Source organism: Solenopsis invicta, chromosome 15 (assembly GCF_016802725.1).
Source record: "Solenopsis invicta isolate M01_SB chromosome 15, UNIL_Sinv_3.0, whole genome shotgun sequence".
In the NCBI taxonomy this organism is placed as follows: domain Eukaryota; kingdom Metazoa; phylum Arthropoda; class Insecta; order Hymenoptera; family Formicidae; genus Solenopsis; species Solenopsis invicta.
Window position 1 is genome coordinate 314,731 of NC_052678.1, and position 20,712 is coordinate 335,442.

The 20,712-nt window shown below is 30.4% G+C and overlaps 2 protein-coding genes across 4 annotated transcripts in view; one reads left to right on the top strand and one right to left on the bottom strand.

Annotated features, from left to right (window-relative positions):
• The window catches only part of LOC105201260 (voltage-dependent calcium channel subunit alpha-2/delta-3), a 221,783-nt gene that overhangs the window by 154,595 nt on the left and 46,476 nt on the right, over positions 1-20,712 (bottom strand). For all 3 annotated transcript variants that reach the window (XM_039457857.1, XM_039457858.1, XM_039457856.1), the window contains exons 8-10: positions 3,557-3,637; positions 3,337-3,417; positions 2,870-2,944 (exon numbers count right to left, since the gene is read on the bottom strand). In XM_039457857.1, coding sequence (XP_039313791.1) covers positions 2,870-2,944; positions 3,337-3,417; positions 3,557-3,637 — 237 coding nt within the window. The remainder of the gene's footprint in view (positions 1-2,869; positions 2,945-3,336; positions 3,418-3,556; positions 3,638-20,712) is intronic.
• Positions 16,111-17,210, top strand: LOC120359643. Its single transcript, XM_039457861.1, has 2 exons — positions 16,111-16,891; positions 17,001-17,210. Exons 1-2 carry the CDS (start codon positions 16,429-16,431, stop codon positions 17,138-17,140), a joined length of 603 nt encoding a protein of 200 aa, XP_039313795.1. The 5' UTR covers positions 16,111-16,428; the 3' UTR covers positions 17,141-17,210.

A 20,712-nucleotide genomic window follows, 5' to 3' on the forward strand; every position in this document is an offset into this window, starting at 1 on the left:
ATTCGTAATTGTATTGAAAACAATGTCCTTGTGTCAGAATATGTTCCTTCTAAGAGAACTAGCAAATTTCTTAACTAAAGCATTATTGAAGCAAAAGTTTTCATTAAATTGCGCAGCATTAAACATAAGTTTCTTTGTAAAGAACAAGATCAATAAAAAGTGGGAGTGTTACATGTTAACATTGTTTTATTGATCTCACTTATTATCGCGTTTATCTCTATATATTTATATTATAGCTTAAGTATATTATATATTCTATGCTCAATACGCTGCGACCACTTTTCTTTTACTGCATCAAATCTCTAGTGTGTAAGTGACATTTCTATGTTCATCTTCCAGTTCGCGCGCTTTTATTCTTGTACGCTCTAATCGAGCTCACGCCGAGCTTCCCATTGCGAAGCGGTAAGACATAAGTATTGTAATTCTCATTAAATAAATATATTCTTAAACGAGTTATAAAAACAACAAATTCGTTGTTTGTAATTCATTCAATTCGGTTGTCTGTAACATCTTAAACGCGTTTTATTCATTTCTTTAATTTGAGTTCAGTTTGTTGTGCGCAGTTCATTGAGTTCAGTTATCTGTTATTAAGATATTTCTTAAATTCGAGATCACTCTGACGATGCCGATCAGCAGAGGTCGCTCTATCCTACAACAAGTTTTCCTTCCTTCTACTCAACAATTTAAATTAGCTGGACGTAACACCATTCTAGTAATAGCGGTGGGATTACCTCATATGATATAATTGTTTTCTGTACACGTACATGTGTAATATATCATTTTGTGTAATCGCAATCGATACTTTGCTGACTAATACGTCGAATATAAGTGATTAAGTGCGCGAAACTTTTTCTCTTTTTCTTCGGTGCAAAATAACGGTTGTTTACTTTCTACCGTATTGAATTCTAAAGCAAAATTGCACTTAACAAAATAAATAAATAAATAAATAAAAATATGGAATGTAGTGTTTCGCCTAATCCCAACCAGTTTACGGACTCGTCAGAGGGAGATTGCTGCGTTGGGACGGCACTGCAGAAAGCAAGCAAGTTTGCAAGTGTATCGATTTTGCCTCTCTCGCGTTGTCAGTGCGTTCTTTAGTTTTTTAGTGGATGTGCACGTCGTACATGGATAAAACCGTGAATGGAATTACCTGCTAGACACACCGCTTCGTACACCGCCCACTAACTCGCAACTTCTCGTCACCCTTTACCATGACCAAGGATAGATTAGCAGCTTTCATCGCGACCCCGTCGGACGACGACAATATGACGGACGATGTGTCCGTAAACGTCGAGACACCGAATGACTTTATGACAGAATTTTTCACGGAGGTGGAAGAGATCCGCAAAATAATAGATAGGATCCAGACGAATGTGGAAGATGTGAAGAAAAAGCATAGCGCCATTCTCTCTGCGCCACATACCGACAAAAAAGTGAAACTGGAATTCAAAGACCTCATATCTGATATCAAGAAAACCGCTAACAAAGTGAGGATTAAATTAAAAGTAATAGAGCAGAAGAATGTAACAAACCACCTTCCGACGACCTCCCCCCACCCCCACCCCCACCCCTCGAACCGCCTAATCGTCTGAACCGTCCGGCCGAACAACCGCCGGACGGCAATTATCGGCGCATAGCGCCTAATTAAAGAAGCAAAGACCGAGCGAGCGAGCAAACGTTTCCGCGCGCTTCGCATCTCCGTGCGCACGCACTTTCGTTCCGTCGCCGTCCGCAGAACGGGCAGTTTTTGATTTTGAACTTCTTGCTTCTATTATATACACACACGCACACGCACGCACGTACGCACGCACACACGCACACACTCACGCACGCACGCGCACGCACACGCACACACGCGCGCACGCGCGGATTTAAACCAACAACATGTCGTGGACAGAATTGTAGTGATTTGCATTGATAACGGCAACATTGCAATTCATAATTCATTATTATCTCGTAAAAAACAACTTTTCTTCAAATTGGTATAATCTTCCGCGCGATCTTCCGATGTCGTGCTTCTCATTAATCGATAACAGCCACAATATCGGGCTAACAGAAATCACGGGCGCAACAATATTAAAAATTTTGATAAGCCCTTGGAATCAGTTATTAAATCGTTACATCAAAAACAGTTTATAAAAATCAACATGACCTTGTTCTGACTTTGGCGACGATACTTATGGTCAAGCTAATAATATCAGTAAATAAATCTTGTTAAATACAAACTTTTGTCTAAAACATTTTTTTTTAATCGTTTACTTTTAAAATAGTTGATTATTCTGGAACTTCTAAAACATCCTGTATATAAATCAATTTAATTTTTAATAAATTTTTAATATAGAATATTTACTGTATATGTATACATATAGTGTGTATCAAAAGTTTGGAAATGGTCACATATCTCAAAAACAAACCATTTTTTAGTAAAGTTTCACATAAAAGTTGTAAGGTTTTAAAAGACGCATTATGGTATAAACTTGAATACCGTTGTCAAGTAAAAATCACTTTGAAGTTTTTAAATGGAAACTCCCATCTTTTGTTATTTTTGTAGCTTAGCTTGACAACTTTTTAAAACTACAATAAAATATATTTTTAATAAGTACTTTTTGCATTATAATTACGTATTTTTAACGCTAAACATGTAATCTTATTTCAATATTTATATTTTGAAAATAATAATATTTTTAAAATAGGAATATTCTTTTCTCCTTTATAAACTTTTTTATATTAAATTTATAATTTTAAACTTAGAAATCGTTTTGAAAATTTCTTTGTCTTATACGTATTATGTGTTAGGGTAAAAGTACTAATGATAAAATTACATGTTTGCAAAGCTTAAAGAATTATTATTGATCGCAATGATACTTACGAGAAGCCGTAGGTCAGGATGATACAGAACTCTGCCATTATTGTCAACAATAAACGAATATCCATTAACTCCTAACTGCAATACAAGAAATATTGTTAATATTGACGCTAACAACGAGCAAAATGTGTAAATAAGGGTTGGTTGCAGCTACTTTTAGCTAATTCTTATTTTAAAAAGCAAAGATTGATAAAAGTCAGAACTCTTCCTTTCAGTTCTTTTTTCTTATAAATAATTGCTCTTTAAAATTAAGATTTCTAAAATTTAGAATTGTCCTCATTTAATCTTTATTAAATACATTTTTTTTTTAGATAAATCATTTTTATTGTATTTCATTCATTCTTTTTTCATTTAAATTCAAGATAAAATTTTATATTATATAAGAAGTTATATTTTTAGAAGATGTCAAGTCTTTTTGTTTTTAGTACAATCATATGCTAAACAATAATAAAGAAAACATCAGTTTGTACCTTGTAAGGCGGCACGAGTTTCTGAATCTCCTCGACAGGTACGTCAGTACCAACAATACCCAATAAATTAGCCGTTTTCACCTTGAAAAGTACAATTTATTTGCATTTATTACTTCACGCACATTTGACATTAAAACAATGCTCATGCAATTATTAGAACGCATTCTACTCTACTATTGATTTTAATTCTACTTTACTATTGTTTTTAAAACATAATTACCGTGTAATTCCGGCGATCTAAAATCGGAGCTGTTACAGACGTCATCAGCTGGCCCCGATTTTCTCTACCGTATCTACTACTCTGAAGTTTAATTATTATTAATGTAAAATTATATGGAATATTTTTATATACACATGTGACAAAGGAAAATTATTGATACTTGTAAAAATATTCCGCAGAACACGAATTAAGGAAGTTCTCCAGTGTAAAAAAAGTGAAGAAAAGCCTCTTACTTAGTCCAGAAGATAATACTTTTTTGGTCTTTATTTATTACTTCAAAAAAATCACTACTTTTTTATTTAGGTCAAACTGACCAAAAAATAAAAGTATCATATCGTTTTTATAAACTGAAAGGGCTGTCATACTAAGCTAAAGTGATAATTTTTTTAGCAAAAAAAAAAAAGATTTGTTACCGGCTGATTTTTTGTATACTACATATTTATTTTCACTACAAACCATGTGAAAATCTATATGCTATATACTATTGTGTCATATATAATTTATAAAATCGTAAAAAATTTTCCTTTTTACATAATTTTTATAAATAAAATTTTCTGTTATTTACATATATATTTTTTGCAAAAATATAAATGACAATAATGTACGATAATTAGAATTATGTACGATAATTAGATAAGTTTTTATGATAAATTTCTCGAATGGTACGCTACATGCGTATTTTTTACTCAGGAACGCTCCTGATGCAGAGCGCCTGCCGCGTAATCGCCGGCTCGACAGTGTGGCGAGCGGTAGTGGGGGGGGGAAGGGGGGGGATAGTGGGCGTCGCTTCGAGAATCGGCTCGAAATGAACAACTAACTCCGAGCACTGCTATATAGTTTAATCAAACCTAAAAGATGCTTAACATGTCGAATTTTTAATAAAATAGTAATGATTTGTTACTGAAAAATAAAGTTTTATTATAATAACAAATCATAAAATAACGTGTTTCACAGTAAAAATAGGTAGTGTACAAAAAATCAGCCGGTAACAAATCATTTGTCTTTCGCTAAAAGAATTTACCATTTTAGCTTAGTATGGCGACTCCTTCGATCAATAGAAATGATATGGTACCTACTTCCCGATCGATTTTTTTGCTTCAACAATCACTAAAAGCAAACGTTAAGCAATAATATATTAAAAAAAACTTTTTTGCAACTTTAATTACGCGTCATCAATTGTAAAACTGTAAGGGATCTGCCATACTTGTGTTTCCTTCTCCTTACAACCTAAAAACCTAAATAATAAAATAATAATGTTTACAAACGGTAACAAATAAAGACTAAAAATGTGTCATCTCCCGAACTATCTTGATTTTTTATTCATTTCTTTTGCAAAAGCTTTTTGGAATTACTATCACCAAAATACAAAACAATAATAAAATTTAATTAAGGGGTAATATCCCTGAAGATTAAAAAAATCGATTTTTTTTGTTTAAATCAATAGTTTATACTTATAAAAATATGATGCAAGTAGTTCTAGAATGAAATTCGAACAGTATTATAGTGTTTGAGCTGATTAGATGAATCGTCTCTATGCGCCTATCGAGCAACTGTAGGCGATTCGGAGCTTCTCCATGCTCCGTAGGTATATAGACCTATTTATGCATCAAAAATAAACCTTTGACTAACATAATATAGATGTTATTACTTGTATTAAATCAGTAAATAGTTTTTGAAGCGTCGGTTTCTGTGTTTATGCAACGCCATTAGTTTTTCTATGTTTATGCAACAAACTTGGTTATTTGCTATTATAATGATGGTTATAACGGTCTAATGAAAATTTATGCAAGTCTTAAACCTTATGGTGGGCACTATTTGTCATTATTATTGACAAAAACCGGATGCGCGGCGCGTTGCACTTGCCAAGCGCAGTCTCACCTAAGAAGCAAAAGAGACCAGAATATTATTATTAGCAACAAGAAAAGAATATAATGAAGCTGCTGAACTCGTGGAAGGACAGCTTTATGGGGCAAGCAGATTAGAGGTAAATTAAAAATTTTTAACTTTATACACAAAAAATCAGTTACCAAAACTTTAAACGCGTTTTTCTCAAAACATAGTTTTTCAAATTTGTGTGCAACGTCACCCTTACAATTTTTACCCGATTGATTTGAAATTTTAACACAATCTTCTTGTAACTATTCTACAGGGAAGTACGAAGGCTTTTTGCAAAATGTTAAAAACTCTTTTTGTAATTAGCATTTTTTAGGTGAAAAATGCACTTTTTTCTATAAATAGCTGCCATTTTGATAAAAATTAATATTTTTCAAAATCCCTACGTACTTCCTTAGTTTTAAATATGTAGATAATGTAGATTTTGTTTGTTTGGTTCCAGCATAAACCATGTCGCAGAAAACTTGTACACAAAAATTCATTTAAAAAAAAAATGATTTCATAAATAGGTCAGTATGCCGCCATTTTGTGCATAAAAAAAATTAAAAAATATTTTTTACTCGTCAACATATGTACAATAAAGCCCTCTAAGCTTTTTATATAAAATTATTCATTTACCCACAATAAATTCCCAAACTTAAATATCATTTTAAGGCTTCAGGGGTGGTGTTACCCCTTAAACGATAAAAACAACAATTTCATATTTAAAAACATTTTCTTTATAATTAATATTCTTTCTAATAAATATCAATGTAAAAAAAATTTTTTTTTAATTATTTATATTGATTAAAATGTAGTAATAATCAACGTTGTCACATTTTCATTAGTCACATTTAAAGAGAATTATATAATTCACAAATTATTTTTATTTTTGTATAAAAATGATAAGGAAAACTCCATTTTTAAATTTTAAAATGTTCTTTAAACTTTATTTCTTTTTTAAATATAGTTTACCAAATTTCTCATATTTTATTTATATGAAAAACAAAGATGTTAAACGGAGACCATTTTTAGCCTAAAACTGACACCTATGTTATAATACTTATTACAAACTATTTATGAGACCACCTAAAAGCAGAAAAAAATAATTATTTGTCCACCAGGTCTAGGAAAAATTATAAAAAATCAGAATTTATTATTGATTGCCGAAGTAGTCATATGAGTGTTTTTTAAGCTTCATACTACTGAAATAAAATTAATTGGGCATTTCTGTGCAAAAAGGTGAGTAGTAAATGTAGAAAGTATAAGATTTTGGTTCGCATAATGGTATCAAGCAGAACATTATAATTGTTCTTGTTCTACTTGATACCATTACTTTTGTGATATAATAACCAAATTCTATTAATGTTTTCATATTTAATGTTCACAAATATACGTCTGAAATAACTATTCGTACTCATTGGACTACACCCACGTTCATCAATTCTATTGCTCAAAAAATTTTCTAAACTGAGAAGTCACTACCTTTCTACATACTCGCAGTTTATGATTATCGTAACGTCATAGCTTACGGCAGAGAGGAACCTGAAAGCGGCCACACCAGCCTTTTTCTTATAACGCCAAAATTCCCGGCGCCCTAACGACGCACATCCATTCTGGTCGGAATATGAACTAAAATTACATCTATTTTGTGACTCTGTCGATAAAAATGGTTCAAGTCTGTGCTAAAATTATGTAGTGGGGGTATCCCCACCATATGATTTTAGCACAGACTTGAACCATTTTTATCGACAGAGTCACAAAATGGATGTAATTTTAGTTCACATTCCGACCAGAATGGATGTGCGTCGTTAGTGCGCCGGGAATTTTAGCGTTATAAGAAAAAGGCCGGCGTGGCCGCCAGGGCCGGATTAAGACTTTGCGAAGCCCAGGGCTATAGGGAGGAACGAGGCCCTTTACGGACTAAAAAAAGGGGGGGATAATTATTGCAAAAAAAGTTAGGAACAGATATAAAGAGCAGTGACATGTAACATTTAGTAAGAGTATTCATTATATTATATTATAATACGTTACGATATAATATTGTAATATATTATGTTATATTCGTTTACAATTTTGATTACAATTGAATTACAATTTCTTCCTCGCTTTTGCTTTCGCAAAATCTTGTATTAAATCATAAAAATTAAGTGATCTAAGTAATTCAGTTTCAATAGCTAACTTTGTCAAAGATGATAATCGATCATTTAACATTGTTGATCTATACATATTTTTTATTCTTTTCAATACTGAAAATGACTTTTTCGCCTCACAATTTGCTATAGGAACGGTTACAATTAATCTATAAGCTATATAAATATTTGGAAAAACAATGATCATTTTACGATCAACTATCCAATTTAAGACTTTAAGTGGACATAATGTATTGTCATTCTCTTTTCTCTCTTTAATTTCGTAATTAGAAAAAAAACCTGCAGGCTGTAACTTTAGGTGCGGTATAAACTGTTCCAATTCAAAAACTAAATCATCTTGCAAATCATCTGAGTATACCTGTATAAGTTTTTTTGCATTAGATTCTATTTCATGAGCATCAATATCTAATAATTTAAAAAGAAAGCCAAATAATTGTGTCGTACTATCGTAAGCTTCACTTCGTTTTTGTAACTCTGCTACAAGTTTGTCGATGATTACGTAAAATGTTTGAATTCTAAATTTATCAAAACCATGTAAATTATCGACTTCTGTTTCATTATTGCTCAATTTTTTTGTAATTCTTTTTCCTAAATCGGCACAGTCTTACATAATAAATGAGTTTAGCATTTTAGCTTTGTCTTCTATTTTTGAAAATTCATTTCGTAAATTTTTAATAAAATCGACTAATGAAAGCAACATATTATTAGCTGAAATTAAGTCTATATCAATTTTTTGCAGATACTTACTAGTAACATTAAATTGATTTAGAATATGATGCCAAAACACTGCCATAAAAACGTTTTCAAGTTTTATAATGTTATTTAGCAAAGCTGTAGCTTCATGTCGAGTATCCGATTTCTAATCTTGATCTTAGGCTATAAGTTCCAAAGTTTTATAAACACCATCAAAATTTTTTATTAAAGCTTTTGTTGCATCTGCTCTGCACGACCATTTAGTAACTGATAAGCTTGTTAATTTAAAATTTTGTTGATCTGTTAACACGTTCCATCTATGTGTGGAAACAGTAAAAAAAACATACAAGCGTTGTAAAAGACAAAAAAAATTTGTAACATTAATGCATTCGTCAATACTACATTCTCCAAATTCAAAGAATGGCCAACACATGGAACATAAAAAGTCAACTTATTTTTTTCTTTTAGACATGCTTGTAGTCCAGAATATTTACCAGACATATTACTGGCGTTATCATAGGTTTGCGCTCGACAGTTGGCTATGTTAATGTCATGTTCTTTGAGCAACTCTAAGATTTCGGTACTTAGCAATCGACCTTTATGACTTTTAATTTGTAAGAAACAGAAAAAACGTTCATAAACGTGACCATTTAAATAATATCTAAAAATAACAGATAATTGATCGACATGGGAAACGTCGGGAGTAGAATCTACAATAAGTCCCCAATATTTTGCTTCATTTATTTCATCTTTGATATGCTTCATAACTTTTTTTGCCATCAAATCTATGAATTCCTCACAAATAGTTTTGGATAAATACGATACTCTTCCGCGACCTATATGTGCGTATGAATCAATATGTTCTTTCAAAAAAGGATCAAACTCAGCAATCAATTCTAGTATACCAAGATAATTTCCATTATTTGATGATCTAATTATTTCATTAGTGCCGCGAAATGAAAGTCCTCGTTCGGCTAAAAATCGAATAACTGCAACTATCCTTTCTAAAATTTTAGTCCAGTATTTTACTTCATTTTTCATCGTATTTATCATATTTTTATCTACATGCGCATTTTCTTGGATGTAATCAATCCATTCCATCATGCATCGATTGTGTTCTTTATTATTATCGTGAGAACACATTATTTCATGTATTTTTTTCTAATTTGAAAATCCGCCTTTTACAAATACATTTTCATGGTCTTTTGAAAATAATTTACAAGCATAACAAAAAACTGTCCCAGTAGATTCGGAAAACATTAGCTATTTTCTCTCACATTTTTCGCCATTTTGTAGCTTTTGTTGGAAATAATTAGGAGAAAAATATCTATTTTGTTTTGCATATTGTTGTTTAGAAGATTTAAATAAAGAATTTTTATTTTAAAAAAATGCATATCCTTTATCTAAATATTTCTTACGTTCACTTCCATTTTCATTTAATTTTAATGGCCATAGAGCAGGATCTTGATACAAAAAATCTAGAAAGAGCAAAGAGCCGATCAACTTGACATGTGATGTAAAATATAAAAGTATTTTTCTTTTAAAAAATAAATAAAATAAAAAAAATAATTTAATTTGAAAAAAGTTGAGTACATTCATTAGCAAGTTAACAATCTTGGAATATATTGCAAGCGCAAAACACTATATACTATATACTATAATAAGAATATTCATTAAAAAATACCAAATACCTGTATTATTATTAATTGCTGACATTGTACAATTGCCATTGCCATCAGTAGTATACATATTACTTTCAGAAATTTCACTTGAAATCTCGTTACCACAGTGTCCACAGTCAGTGTTTTCAATATCTGACAATGAGTGTTCATCATGTCTTTGTACATTTGATTCGATCCGTGAAAAGTATTCTGTTACTTTAGGAAGCTTATTTCTTGATTCCTCTCTTTCTTTTTTAATTTTCTTTTCTCAGCTCCACTAGCAAATCTCTTCGACATCTTTTTAATTTTACATATAAAAATGACACCGCAAAGTTGAGAAAGAACTTTCCTCTTTCCAGTCTACACGTCAACTGTCGAATGTTATAAGCTCTATCTTGCTCACACATGGAGTTCGCGACTCGCGATTCCTTTGTTTTTCCGTGAACTGAAGCATGCGTCTCGCGGCAAGACATAAGACGAACGTTAACACGCACTGCCGCGTCCGCTGTCCGCTGCTATCTGTTATTGCTGCGCTTTTCATTTATCGGCGTAATATCTTTTTTCTTTTAAGACTGTTCAAGTTTATGCTTATAGTTTAGAATTTAAAACATTATTTTATTTTTATTTCTCGATCTTTTTCGCGGTTCTTTTAGTTAAATTTCGGGTAGTTGTCATAACAGTTTCATTTTTTTAATTCAAAATTTTCTTAATAAATTAGAAAAAAAAACTTTTATAAGGCAAGACCTATGACCTATGATACCAATTTAAGAGCCTAAGACAAGAAATCTATTAAATGACATGATTTGACTCCTCAATTAATATCAAAAACAACAATTTCACAAGATCTAAATCGAGATGTCAGATAACCATTTGTCATGAATTCTTCCTTAAAAAAATTCTGATTCCTCCTTTATTCTAATTTCTAATCCATTTCTATATTCTGTATCTGAAAGTTTATTCTAATAATTCAAAACTTTTTTCTTGATCTTTGAAGCGAGACCGCTACACTGGGCTATTTAAATTTATCCCTAATGAATTAGCCCTCTTTAAATCCATTTCTTTTTGAAAAAATTTATTTTAGTACTTAAAAATTTTTTTTATGCCTTGGACGGCGAGGCCTCTTGTAAAGGCGAGGCCTGGGGCTATAGCCCCCCGTAGCCCCCCATATGATCCGGCTCTGGTGGCCGCTCTCAGGTTCCTCTCTACTTACGACCACGGGGATGACACTAGGTTCATAAACGTGGAAACATTATGGCTGACAATTGCCACCCAAGTGTGGGGATAAAAGTATGCACGCGCATGTCGAAATTGAGTGACGAAATCCGATTGAACACAAGCAATTTATGAATGTTACGTGTTCCATGTTGTTTTGTCGAACATGGCTGTCCATTGCAACAATTTAAATATTTAAATCTTTGAAATCCACTTTACTAAACCTTTGAAGTCGAGAAAACACTTTGTACACCTTGAAGTTATAGCCCTTCGTATCAAAGACGTAAATCTTTTCCCCAAATCCGTGACATCGCTTAATTAAATAGGTAGTATTTATATATTTATTATTTATGTATTTATTATTTATTATTATTATTATTTATTATTTATTTATTTTTATTATTTATTTATTATTTATGTTTTTATGTATTTATTTACGCAGACGCGTAGTCTGCAAACAATTAGTCTTTGTAAAAAGAATAGGTACACTAGCAGTTGCAGCATAATGTGACTTGGGAAAGCGGCTCATGTTTTATTGAATATCGACTGCGCCAATGACGGTCATTACCAGAGCGACATTGAAAAATCAAATTATTGCAACGCTCACTGCACCGCATTGTAAGAGTTTGTTGCTTTACATGTACTTAAATACAATAATACTTTTTTGTTTGATGCTCAAACGACAGATGACACTATAATTGTTTTTACAGCGTTACTATCACAGTGTAGTACGGCAATTTGCTAAAAATATAGCGTACACAATACCTACGAGCGGCGAGGGTAGTTTGACTACTGAAATTGAAAAATTGTAAGTACAAATTTTGTTTAACAATTATAATAAATTATTATTCTATCGTTTCTATCATAGTTGAGTAGTAATTAGTTAAAAAGTTAAATAATAAAAACTAAATTTTATAAATCATTAACTTTTACTTGATTTAATTGAAAAATATATAAACTTACTCTGATTTTTATTGTATATATAATTATTAGATAGTTGTACCAAATCTTTTTATATTATCCAAATATCATATATTTTTATATTGTATAGAATTTTATAGATCACCAGAGGAGCTTTACACTTAGTACGATCCTGCAGGTGTAGCATTTAAGCCTGCTGTACCTATTCCAAAAAAGATTCATTAAAAAAGTACGAGTTAATTATAATTTGAGCGATGAGGACCAATTTACATGCAGACAATAAGAAGATGGAAAACCTTACCAAAAAAAGCGATGTGTAAGAGTACTGAAGCTATAATATAAAATTAATGTAAGTTAGTTTAATTATGATTTTTACTGATTGCTTGGATACTATCGTGAGTAGGAAATTTTACAAGAAAAATTTCAAGATTTAATTTCTTATTCACTCTCTTTTCACTACACAATTATAAGATAGTTCCTCAAAAGAAATATTCTTGTAAATTTCCTGAATGTGATAATATTTACTACGCGAATGTCGACAGAGGCGTTAACAAGCATTTTTTTAATTTTCCGAAAAATCATGATTTTTGTATGAAATGGAAATCAATTTGTGGCATTGGCATTTTCGTAAACTCTGAGAACATGCGTATTTGTGAAGATCATTTCCGAACAGTAAATTTTGTCAACTTTAGTAAGCATTTATTAAATCCAAACGTGATACCGAAAAAAAGTGAAAAACCGGATAATTTAATTCCTGTTCAAATTTTGCCTTCTTCAACAACCGATGAAAACTTGGATGACTGTCGTCCGTTACGTGATGCTAATGTATTTGCCGTTTATACAGATTCGTTTAACAGCGATGTAAATACTGATACTGTTCATGAAGAAACTCCTGTTCATCCATCCTATTCATATGGTACTAATACATTTAATAATATTGCTCAGTCATGTCTTGTCAGTAATAACAGTAAAAATATTAATTCTATAGAAGATTTAAATGGTGAGGAAAAACGTGAAAAAGTGACAATATGCATATGTGATCAGGGAAGTTACAGAAATGAAAATTTATGTTCTGTTAACATAGAGAATAATTATCCAGATAACACTTGTCCAAATAATACTGTTGAAAATTGTGCACAAAAAAAAACAAAAATTTACAATTAAAGACAGGAGTTTCTTCAGAGACAAAGTCAGAACGATACAAACGTATATACGAAATTAAACGTCGTATTACAGTAAAATTATCTAAAATGAAAAAAAGTATGTCAAATACAAAAAACGCATTAGCAACTTTGAAAAAAAAACGATAATAATGTTTTTGATTGCATTAATACAAAATTAAATGTTAGCAAAGCATTTATTAATTCACAAATAGTGAATGCTTCACGTAAAAATACCGGAAAAAGATGGACAGAACAGGATAAAGCGTTTGCTTTACAATGTATAAACGTGGTCCTCGTCTTTATAAATTTATGCGTGAATTTTTGAGCTGCCATCTCCGTGTAGACTGCAACGCATTTTATCTCAAATTCCATTTGAAACAGGAATAAACAAAGTCCTTTTGGATTAGTTAAAAATTAAGATAGACAAAATGCACGAAGGAAATAGATATGCTTCACTAATTTTTGACGAAATGTCTTTGAGCAAAGGTTTTCATTATAAAGCTCACAAACAAATTATTAGTGGTTACGAGGATTTAGGTGAATTAGGACAAACTGTAAATGCAGCTAATCATGCATTTGTTTTTTATGATTCGTGGTATACGCAACTCATGGAAACAGGTGGTAGCTTATTATTTTACTGCAAATAACATATCCTGCAATAATCTCAAATTTTTGATAAAACAGCTGCAGGATATTGGCATTAAAATCAAAGCTACAATTTGTGATCAAGGCTCAACTCAACAAAGAGCCTTATTAGAATTAAGTCAAGAAAATAACGTTGGACAAACATCGCACACGTTCATGGTTCGATCAGAAGAAACACCCAGTAAACCAACACATAACTGTTACATAACTGAGGGAGCACATGAAAAGAACAATGTTATATATCACTGTTATGTGGATGAGATATAAATATTATATAAATTTGAGAGCACTTTGAAAGAACAAAATTATATCTCTTTGTTACATAACTGAGAGAGCACATAAAAAGAACAATGTTATATATCAATGTTATGTGGATAAGACGTAAATGTTATATAAATTTGAGAGCACTCTAAAAGAACAAAATTACATTTCTTTGTTACATAACTGAGAAAGCACATGAAAAGAACAATGTTATGTATAACTGTTATGCGGATGAGACGTAAACAATACATAAAGTTGAGAGCACTTTAAAAGAAAAAAACTATATTTCTTTGTTACGTATACAACTCATAACATAATGTAAGAATGTAATCTTGAAAAATGTATATGGAAACAATGAAAAACTTTTTGCTCACTTTTTTGCTAAAAGATATGCTTGAGTTAAGAGAATTAAACATGGATTAAAAAGATTTCTTTGATATTATTTAATAAAACTGAAATGTTTACATCATACATGTATACATAATATATTATACGTATAAATTTTTTTTATCACAAAAAGTTAATGTTTACATAAAAAAATTTAATTAAATCTAAGAAAACATTGCACGCTTAGAACGCTTATAATACAAATATTATATTATACCAAAAAATTAATACACTAAAATTTAAGTTTAATTAATAAAACATTTGTTTCTTTAATAATTACTTTATATAAACAAATACTGTAAGATAATACTACAAGATACAAATACTGTAAGAAAATACTGTAAAAATAAAAATACTGTAAAAATAAAAATAATATTTGATTTATTTTAATTTTTTTTTTTTTTTTTTTTTGAAGGATTATCTGCGTTGACTTGTGTATGCTCTCTTGAAAGACGCAATTTGCTAAGACGAAACCACTCGCTCACGGCTTTGCAAAAATGTAATTCTTGAAACTCGTTGTCTCCTGATAATATTACATCTGAAACAGTTTACATAAACAAAAATGTAAGTAATAACAATTTAGTCATAACAATATATTAATAGTACACATACATTTAAAATTGACTACAGCAAAAGTAAAAACATACCTTTAATTATTGCTATTACTGAGAGATCACAAATTTTTAAATTGCTTTTTTGGTCCAACAAGCTACATTGCGTACCAAGTTTGTTGGTAAATATCCTTTTCAATATTGCTTTAACGTTCTGTGCTGCGTTAGTGTCACCAATACGTTCAAAAAACGTTACCTGAAAACAATAAGCTCTGATGCCATCTTTTAATCCAAAATGTACATATTTTCCGTCTGGAGAAAGAGGCACAATATTTAATTGTACATTTCGTGGTGTTTTTATTAAAGATCTCACATCTTTTGGCAAACTTTTGTGATTATGTTTCTTTAAAATTTCTAAAAGATCGTTTGCTGCTGCATGACTTATATTATGTTTTACAATCCAGGAACATAAATTATGTGTGATATCTGATATTTTATCGTTTTGTATATCAAAAGCAAAATTTTCATTTTTGATAGATGTGTCACTGTTACTGGACATTTCGGAAATATTATTGTAATCATTTTCGTGTGTCACAAATTGATTACTCTCATCGTCAGTTTCAATATCATCGTGATTGTTGTTAACATTATTACAATTTATCGATACATTATTTATGTTTGAATCTTCAATTAAAATCTTATTTGTTAGGTTAAGTACACGTCGACGTTGTTGCCGGGTTAATAAAGTCACAAAAATCTTTCTTTTTGACATTATAAGCTTTAAAATTAATATTTAATCAACACTAACTGACACATAAAAATGTAAATTAATGTAAAATAATAAATTACCTTCGATTATATATACCCATGCAAAAGACGTCCTTCCCGAGTGGTGGCAACAAGCAGAAAGAATGGGAAAGAATGGAAGCGGAGAATTCATGTATGTCTATAATTAATGACCATAGAAATATATGAACTCTCCGCTTCCATTCTTTCCCATTCTTTCTGCTTCTTGCCACCACTCGGAAAGGACGTCTTTCGCATGAGTAAATATAATCGAAGGTAATTTATTATTTTACATTAATATTTACATTTTTATGTGTCAGTTAGTATTGATTAAATATTAATTTTAAAGCTTATAATGTCAAAAAAAAAGATTTTTGTGACTTATCAACCCGGCAACAACGTCGACGTGTACTTAACCTAACAAATAAGATTTTAATTGAAGATTCAAACATAAATAATGTATCGATAAATTGTAATAATGTTAACAACAATCACGATGATATTGAAACTGACAATGAGAGTAATCAATTTGTGACACACGAAAATGATTACAATAATATTTCCGAAATGTCCAGTAACAGTGACACATCTATCAAAAATGAAAATTTTGCTTTTGATATACAAAACGATAAAATATCAGATATCACACATAATTCATGTTCCTGGATTGTAAAACATAATATAAGTCATGCAGCAGCAAACGATCTTTTAGAAATTTTAAAGAAACATAATCACAAAAGTTTGCCAAAAGTTGTGAGATCTTTAATGAAAACACCACAAAATGTACAATTAAATATTGTGCCTCTTTCTCCAGACGGAAAATATGTACATTTTGGATTAAAAGATGGCATCAGAGCTTATTGTTTTCAGGTAACGTTTCTCGAACGTATTGGTGGCACTAACGCAGCAGAGAACGTTAAAGCAATATTGAAAAGGATATTTACCAACAAACTTGGTACGCAATGTAGCTGGTTGGACCAAAGAAGCAATTTTAAAATTTGTGATCTCTCAGTAATAGCAATAATTAAAGGTATGTTTTTACTTTTGCTGTAGTCAATCTTAAATGTATGTGTACTATTAATATATTGTTATGACTAAATTGTTATTACTTACATTTTTGTTTATGTAAACTGTTTCAGATGTAATATTATCAGGACACAATGAATTTCAAGAACTACATTTTTGCAAAGCCGTGAGCGAGTGGTTTCGTCTTAGCACATTGTGTCTTTCAAGAGAGCATACACAAGTCAACGCAGATAATCCTTCCAAAAAAAATTAAAATAAATCAAATATTATCATTTTTATTTTTACAGTATTTTCTTACAGTATTTGTATGTTGCAGTATCATCTTACAGTATTTATTTATATGAAGTAATTATTAAAGAAACAAATGTTTTATTAATTAAACTTAAATTTTAATTTTTCGTATTAATTTTTTATGTAATATAATATCCGTATTATAAACGTTCTAAGCGTGCAATGTTTTTTTAGATTTAATTAAATTTTTTTATGTAAACATTAACTTTTCCTGATAAAAAAATTTATACGTATAATATATTATGTATACATGTATGATGTAAATATTTCAGTTTTATTAAATTCCACTTTAAAGAATTTAGAGAGTACATATTTGATTCGAATGTTACTTTTAAGATTATGTAACTTACAGAGTATTATTCTGTACACGGTTTTTGTTCTTAACGATAATTGTCGATTTCCTTGCGCAAATATTTTATGTGGTAAAAAAGCTATGCAACAACATCAACAGCTATCGTTAGGAACAAAAAGCGTGTAGAGAATAATAAATACCCAGTTTTATAACATGTCAACAACAAAATTACGTCTCTGATCCATTTCAGATATGTAGCAGCACACTTTAAATGTTATATCTATAATACATAACCGTGCCAATACTGCGATGTGATATTTGTCTTTAAAACATGTATATTACATTGCAGTATTGGCACGGTTATATATTATAGATATAACATTTAAAGTGTTCTGCTACATATTTGAAATAAATCAGAGATGTAATTTTGTTGCTGACATTTCATAGTACATGTAACGTACATGTATGTTACTTGCTACATAACTCGTTACCTAGTGATACCTGTATATAAGATGTATATGTTATATTACTGTGTTTGCTGGGTAGTAATCATCTTCGATGTTCTCCATTTATTGAAGAACACACGCAATGCCTTACTCCAATCGGTTAAAATTTGATACACATGAAACTGTTAAATTTGAGTATATTTATAATGCTTTTAAAATTAATCAACAATTTCCATTTAAATTACTATACAAGGTGTAACAAAATAAAGGGACCTGGAGTATACCATGAGTTAAAGGACACGAATCCAAGTCGAAAAGTCCTGAGTCATATTTTGATCTGAACCTTCTGTTCCATGCTATATGATGTTAAAGTTAGCGAATGAGCGCCCGTCTCCTGCTCTGACATATCCAAGTAATAAAGTAATTATAGTACAAAATCTTCACGATAAACTGTACAAATTTTGTGATATAAATGGTCATAAAAACAAACTTGAATACATTTTTAAAGAGGCATTTTTCAAAAATTACGTGAGTACTTTTTGCTCAATTCACCGATGTGATAACATAATAGTTGATAAAAGTTTATCATTTTCAATATTTAAATATGTTAAAGATAAACTTAAAAAAAAATCACAGCAATTAAGTTCTGGTCATTTTGGTAAAGTTCAACATTTTATGGTAGCATAGTGTTATTTGGTGAAATAATTTGCAATTATTTCACCAAAAAAGTCATACGAATAGTGATATTATTTACATTAAGCAATTAATTAGTAAAACAAAAATAACAAATGTGACAAGGACAATAAAAATGAAACAGTCTTTATTAATAAAGACTGTTTCATTTTTATTGTCCTTGTCACATTTGTTATTTTCGTTTTGTAACAAGAAACTTTAATAATTTTGTTTCTTTTATTATACATTATAAGTACAATTTCAAATTAATATAGATTAATGTCAGTATTATTCTATGCGCTTAGCATGTAATGTTCTTATGATGTTCATTTAATAGTGATATTATTGTTTATATTAGGCAACTAATCAAGACTGTTTTATTTTTATTGTCCTTGTCACATTTGTTATTTTTGTTCTGTGACAAAAAACTTTGTAATAATTTATAATCGTTTCTTTTATTAAATATTATAAGTACATTGCAGTTTCAAAAGACATATATGATCAATGTTAGTATTTCATGCGCTTAGCAGTCAATGTTCATATGATGTTCTTTTAATATTTTTAACAAAATTTATTAATAACGTTTAGATGTAAGTTATGTATGTTAGAATTTTAAGAATTTAATGTTGTTACTGTATTTACATGTACGTCAATCATTATTGAATGGTTATATATGTATTTATATACATAACGAAAATAATAGTGTCTTTTATTTCTCTTGTTTTATTTTATTTATTGACCTAATATTGACTTAAAAGCTTTGCAAAAGAATATTTATACAGCTATAATAGATGAGTTTTTAAATTCATCGGTTGATCAATCGCATTAGGTGCAAATACAACTTCAATAAAAGCTCCATTTGCGTATAATGCGATTGATCAATCGATGAATTATAAAACTCGCCTAATATCCCACTAATAAATAACAAGATTACTTGTATAGGCGTTGTAAGAATAAAGTTGTAAATATCTTCTGTCAATAAGTGACAGAGTTCGTGTTGTTGTTGTTGTTTTGTCTTACTTTTGGTTGTAAAACTTTCTGAGATTAAAAGCAAACATTTTTATAAAGTTTGTCTTGTTATTTCGTGCGCAAGTGTAAAAGTGGTTCCGCGAGTGTTCGAAGAAACCGACAGTTACGTGAACGTAACAGTATAGTAAGTCAAAGTATTGATAAAACTCCTGTAGAATTGTTCACTGAAGAACAACCGGATCTTAGACATATTCGAATATTCGGTTCAAAAGTTTATTCCCTCGTTCCTAAATAAAAACCCAAGAAATGGAATGACAAGGCCGAAGAAGGTGTACTAGTTGGCAATGATGGAAACGCTAAAGGTTATCAAATTCCTAACCCAAGAACAAATCGGATTTAGATCAACCGTTCTGTAAGAATAATAGAGCATGATACCGAGAAAACAAATGTACGACACAATTCGAATAAAAAAAAAGTAAAGCATAATAAAACAAGACAGCACAGGACCTTTGACTACAAAATGTTACCAACAGAAAATGAAAAAAATAGTGAAACCAATTCAGAAGAAGAATTTGAGAACTGCTCATTAAATAAAGAAGAATGTGAGATACCAGTTGCTAAGCCGGAAGAACCACAAAGACAGGAATCACAACGAACGAATAAAAGAGTGCCTTCCCTGAGATTGGCATATAGAGCACAAATGAATTTGATCACAGAGCCAAGCTTATGGACTAAAATGATGGAATTGCGCAAACAAAAGCGATAGATAGCAGCCAAAGAAGAAATAAAATCTTTAAATGAACACAAAGCATAGGAACTTACTGAACTTCCACCAAGTAAGAAAACAATTACATGTAAATGAGTATTCAAGGCCAAATCAGGTGATGAATGTGTCCATACTTATAAAGCCCGATTAGTGGCTATAGGTTTCTCTCAAATTTACGGGGAGAATTATGACCAAACGTTCTTGCCTGTGATCAAGCATAAAACTATCTTCACCTTACTCCTTATTGCAGTTAAAAAAAAAAAAAATTACATGTATGTCATCTGAATGTGAAGAACGCTTATCTAAACGGCAAACTTGAAAAGGAGATTTTTATGAAGCAACGGCAAGGTTTCCAGAAACAGACAAGAATACAAGGTTTTAAGATTAAA